This window comes from Buceros rhinoceros, unplaced genomic scaffold (genome assembly GCF_000710305.1).
Source record: "Buceros rhinoceros silvestris isolate BGI_N320 unplaced genomic scaffold, ASM71030v1 scaffold8880, whole genome shotgun sequence".
NCBI classification, from domain to species: domain Eukaryota; kingdom Metazoa; phylum Chordata; class Aves; order Bucerotiformes; family Bucerotidae; genus Buceros; species Buceros rhinoceros.
Window position 1 is genome coordinate 108,601 of NW_010387861.1, and position 5,288 is coordinate 113,888.

At 41.6% G+C, this 5,288-nt stretch overlaps 1 protein-coding gene across 1 annotated transcript in view; it reads left to right on the forward strand.

Annotated features, from left to right (window-relative positions):
* GPR133 (G protein-coupled receptor 133) overlaps positions 1–5,288 on the forward strand; it is a 111,976-nt gene that overhangs the window by 99,031 nt on the left and 7,657 nt on the right. Inside the window, exons 19-20 of the mRNA XM_010137394.1 lie at positions 4,030–4,096; positions 5,100–5,166. Of these exons, the coding sequence (XP_010135696.1) occupies positions 4,030–4,096; positions 5,100–5,166 (134 nt within the window). The remainder of the gene's footprint in view (positions 1–4,029; positions 4,097–5,099; positions 5,167–5,288) is intronic.

Sequence of the window (5,288 nt, forward strand, 5' to 3'; positions counted from 1 at the left end):
CGTCGCAACTCGCTGTCTGGTGTGTAACTCTAATGCTCGTTCAGCTGGTAACAGACGTTGTTGAACAACAATGTTTTTGGAGAGAATCTCCACATTGGAGTGTTCACTGCTTAAAGAAGGTCACTCGGGTTTGCCAGTTCCCAACTTTTTCTTTCGTTTTTTAATTAACTTTGGCTTAGTTAATTACTGTACTGACCAAAGATGGTTGAAAGATGTTGAAGACAAGGATGTCTCGTCTCACCTTAGTCAAAACAGATGGTTCATTTCTTTGTTCTTTGCTTTTAATCGAAGTGTGAATGCATTTGACTTTTGCAAACTCATAGTTCGTGGAATAATGACAAACCCCAGTCCTGAATTTAAAAATCTGGAGCCATCATTCTTATTTAATTGGACAAACAGGCCAGGTATGTGTGTAAAAGTTTGCAGTCTCTATTACCGACACATTGAAACCGGAGGCAATGAGAGGAGACAGGGACAAGGATCTCTACAGCGAGTCTCCTGAACATCTACTGAGATTTCTGAGAGATATTGCTCCTGCAAAGTGAATGTAGCAGTGATCAGAGAGACAGGATACCAAATGTGCAGAGCTGATCGAAATTCCTGTGTATTATCTTTAGTCCCAAGGGTGCTAAAATTACCTCAAAGACTGCAGTTGTCAGGAATTCAAAAGAAGATCAATTTGAGGAAGATGATAATATCCCACCTTTAAAATGCCTTGAGACTGATGGGGAAAAAAGACTTTGTTGCCTTGGTGATTCAGCGTAACACACGGAGATTATTGTAGCAGAACTTTCCCCACCCACCCATTTGTAGGATGCTGATGATAGTTTGTAACACTGAAGATTTTGCCGCGGCACTTTGGCTTTAACATGTTTCCCTTTTTCAGACAATTTCTCTTCCGTTAGAGACTGACTTAGAATGAAGGTTTTGTTCTGAGCTGTCAAAAGACCTAAATTTCTTTATTTGCTGTTGCCTGATGTAGTCCCAGACTTTTGCATAGCTACAGCGTGATGCAGCAGAAGATAAAGAATTGAATCATAGAAAATTAACTGCTACAAAACAAATGAGAGAATATACTTTTCTCAATCGAGTAGATCTTCTCAGAATTGGAAGGAAATACACTTTCACTTGTGTTTAATGCTTCATCTTTCTCAATAAATGCCATATTTAGCCTTTTAGAGTTAACGTCCACAATTGCTTTGAGCTGCCTGCCAGTTCCTATAGCCTGCCTGTCTCCTTTTGCGATGTACAGAAGACACAGGAGCTTTCAAATCACAGCACACAGATTTATGGGCATTTGCTCTTTTATTTATCATTAGTGCCTCAGAATCGTAAAGCACATGGATTAGATGTGAAGTTTAATGCTGAATAAGAGATCTTAGCTGACAATCATTTCAGGCTTTACTCTAGTGACTGTATTTGGGCTGAATTCAGGGAGAATTCTGTCTGAGCAAGGATTGCGTTATTGGGCTTCCTGTGCCAGGGATTAAGAGCTTATGCCTGCTCCGCAGGCTGTACTTTGATGCCGAGTTTGGGAGGTAGCTCCAAATTAGCTGACTTGGGGCCCCAGAGGACTTGAGCTGCAGCAGCGCATGGCTCCGCGGGGGTTGATTTACCCCGTTTGAATGTGATGCTGTACTGCTCTAGGAATACAGAGACACTGATGACACCAGTGTCAAAGATCAGCTGCCAAAAAGGTGTGATAGAGGATTTTCATCTGATAGTGTGCTCTGGAAAGCACCATCCATTGCAGCATGAATTTGACGGTTTGGAGCAGGGCTGGTGAGCGTACTTGTAGCATCTACTAGCTGAGAGAACATTCAGATACAGTAAAAACCATAACCATAATTCTTTCCTGGGTGATAACCAGTGCCAACACAACATTAACATTACGTATTATGGGTGTAGGCTAAACTTCACAGCTCTTATGTAATTATTACTGATGAAAGATTAAACAAACACACTTACTTTTGTGTATAATATATAACCCGTATAAATTCTTCAGTTCAGATAAAATCTTATGATCCCCTTAGGCTGAATATTTTTTTTCAACCTGTATGGAATTTATTGAATGGTTGTTTCTTAAAGGAAAAATATTCCAATTTCACCATAACAAAACCTTGATTCTGCCCCCATTGCTGCTATCCATTTAATACCTTGTTAATGCAAAGGAAAGGCAAACACCACACTATAGGCTGCAGATCATTTTATTCTCACTGATTTAAAAGCTCTTTTTATGCAGATGACTGCTCTGTTTCATCTGCATAAGTTTTATTATCTTCCAAAGGAACTCTGTATTTAATTTTCTTCTTCACTGCCATTTAAAATTGATAAAGAGTGATGCTAAATCCCTTGAATATCCATCATTTGACTTGGAAAAAAAAGGCAGACTGGAAGTATAACAGATAGTTAGTTGGGCACAGGTATTTTTGCTTCTATGACAAAGTCCCTGCCGTGGGAAGACAACTCGCACCACAAGACAATCAGTGGCAACCAAAAAAGTCTGCTCAGCATCCAAAGATGTGATTGGGAGTGTATAGACATACCTGGGGGACTTTTAGGGAGAGCTCACATGCCAATAGCAGACCAGCTTTCAGCAGATAGGCTCATGCCTGGGCTTAATTGCTCTGTTGAATATAATGCTTGATTTTGACCAAATGTCTGTGGGAATTTCCTTTGTTAAATAGGCAAATGTGATAATACAGTAAAATCTTGCCTTTCCCTAGGTCTTACACAAGTATTACTTCTAAGGGGTTATTCTTGATTTGGACAAGCGTGGGAGAGCAGGTTCAAGTTTATTGGACATTAAACTCCATCCTGCAGATTGGATTTCAAAGCCTAAGACCTAAACAATGCCTGTAGACGCTGCTTCTTAAGTACTGAGTATCTCTCCTATTTATAAATAGAAAGTGCTCCGAGCCACAACCATTACAGAATGCAAACATTTCTTTCAAAAATGATGGTTCTGTCATTACAGGAAAATTTTGCAGAACTTTATGGGGATGATATTGATAAGATTAAGCAGAAATTGCTTGTCTGAGAATTTTGTAAAGCCTCATGCAGAAAATTGAAACTTTAAGCTATCCTGTATAATACTCTGTCTGGGACCTGGTTATTAAATTCTCTAAGACGATAAAAAATCCAAACCTTCACATTTTATTAAATCATACAGGACTTAACAGACAATCATTTACTATTTAAAGGGATGAGGTTTTACTATATTAAAAACCGTTGGCGAGAAAAACCTCCCTTCCTCTCCCGCTTCTGGCCTGGAAAGCTGTGCTGAAGTGGCACAACAGGATGTCCCAGCGCTGGGGGCCAGAGGCAGGCAGCTCCCTGACAGCAGGACCATCGCTGTCTGCCGTTGGATCGCTTGTTCCCGTAAAGCACCCCTCCACCTCCCAGGGTGCAGCACGCTGGAACTGTCAAAACCCATCTGGAAACAGAGTCTGCTTTAAACACAGAAATCTTGTAGAGCTGTTACATATTAATGCTAGAAGAGAATTGGTTGGGGATCTGAATTTGCTGCTGTCTCCCGCTGCTGTGTGTGATGCTCTGGATAACTAGATGTTGCCATTTCTGTCCTCTCGCCTGCTCATCATTCACCCTGGTGAGAGACTCAACTTTCTTCTCTAGATTGCTTTGAATTCTCGAACAAGGTGCGCTTACCTGGGGAAAGTGGTGAAAATCAGCCTGATACCGCTTCACAGGATATCACTGCTCGAAGGGCGAGAGACAGAAATTACACAAATGAAGATCAGGGTGAAAAAGGACTGCGAATCGCAATGAAATTAGCACTAAATCAGTTTACCTCTTAAACTAGTCCTTTATTGTAAAGTCATTTTGTTTGTCTGACGCGAATTGATTAAAACATGTTGTATTACACAGCTGCAGGAGGACGTCAAGTTAGACTTAATTCTAAAATTACTCTGAGCTGTTCTGTTGTCCAGAGAAAGTTTAGCTGACCTTGCAGGGTTTACTGGAAGATGTAATTTTATTACTAATATCACCGACTCTGCCTTTTTGCAGGCTGCCCACTGCTGATTTGTGTAATTTCTGCAACTTCTTCCCTAGACAGCTATGGAGAAAGCGGCAAGTGAGTATGAAAATGTCTTCACTCCAGGTGCACTAAGGGTGAAAAATCTGGTGGGGACAAAACCTCTTAGGTCTAACAAGGCTGAAATTCTGCAAGATCCTGCTGAGGAGTGGAGGAGATACCCTGCAAAAGCACGGCTGTTGATAGGCATGTTCTTAGACCTAGGAGCCTCGGGTTTGCTTTTCACTGCTGAGATGATGCACAAAAAGCTCCCAAGATGTTCTGCCCATTTTCCCCTTTTGCTGCAGAGGCATAAGTGAGCTTCCTGCTTACCCCACGCACACAGTAAAGTGCGGGCTGAAACATTTCTTAAAAGGTGAGAATAATTGCTGGTTAAGAGCACTTAATCTTTTGAGGAAAACTGCAGTTAATCATCTGAAGATCTAGAATGGATGTTGTTAAAAAATTTGAAAATTAAGTTCCATTCTAATTTGGAAAAAGAAAAGCAAATTTTTCTGAAAAAAAAACACTGCAGGATTCAATCTTACTATAGCATAAGCAAAAGGTTTGGAGCAAGGGTTATTTTCCGTGTGTGGTACCCAGCTTACATTGTCACTGCTGTGAGATGTGTGAAGCTGACAGCGTTTCCCAGCCTCTTCCTCACCACCAGCCGGGCAGGGCAGGGAGGGCTTCAATTTCTCTCTTGCTACAATGACAGTGCTCAGAGCACTGAAATGACTGCCTGTGATACAGGGTCCAAGAACAACAAAGAGCAAATAAACCCTTTCCTTCCTCCCCATCTTTCCACCCCTAATGCTGCTTGAAGGCATGCTGGGGCAGGAGCTGTCACTGCCTCTCTGCAAGATACAAACCACAGCGAGACTCTGCCTCAGACTGCCCACGCGTGAGGGGAAAAGGAGCTTCTTACCGATGCTCTGTCACATCTCTCGCTTTTAAAATTCATCAGTCTTTTTACACCCTCTTTTAGTCTCTTTTTTAATTAAGAAGATTACTAATTAAATGGCTGCATTTCACCTAAAATCATGCTGATTTTTCTCTGCAGCTGCTGGCTTACATTAGAGAATGGAGCAATCTGGGCTTTCGTGGCACCGGCATTGTTTGTAATTCTGGTAGGTAAACCCACGGCTGCTGCTTTTTCTTGTGCGTCTGTGTCAGTAGAACGAGCTGAAGGTCTGGTGTCAGTCCTTATGCCAGGCCAGAGGTGAATGGTCCAGAATTACTTCATTCCTGC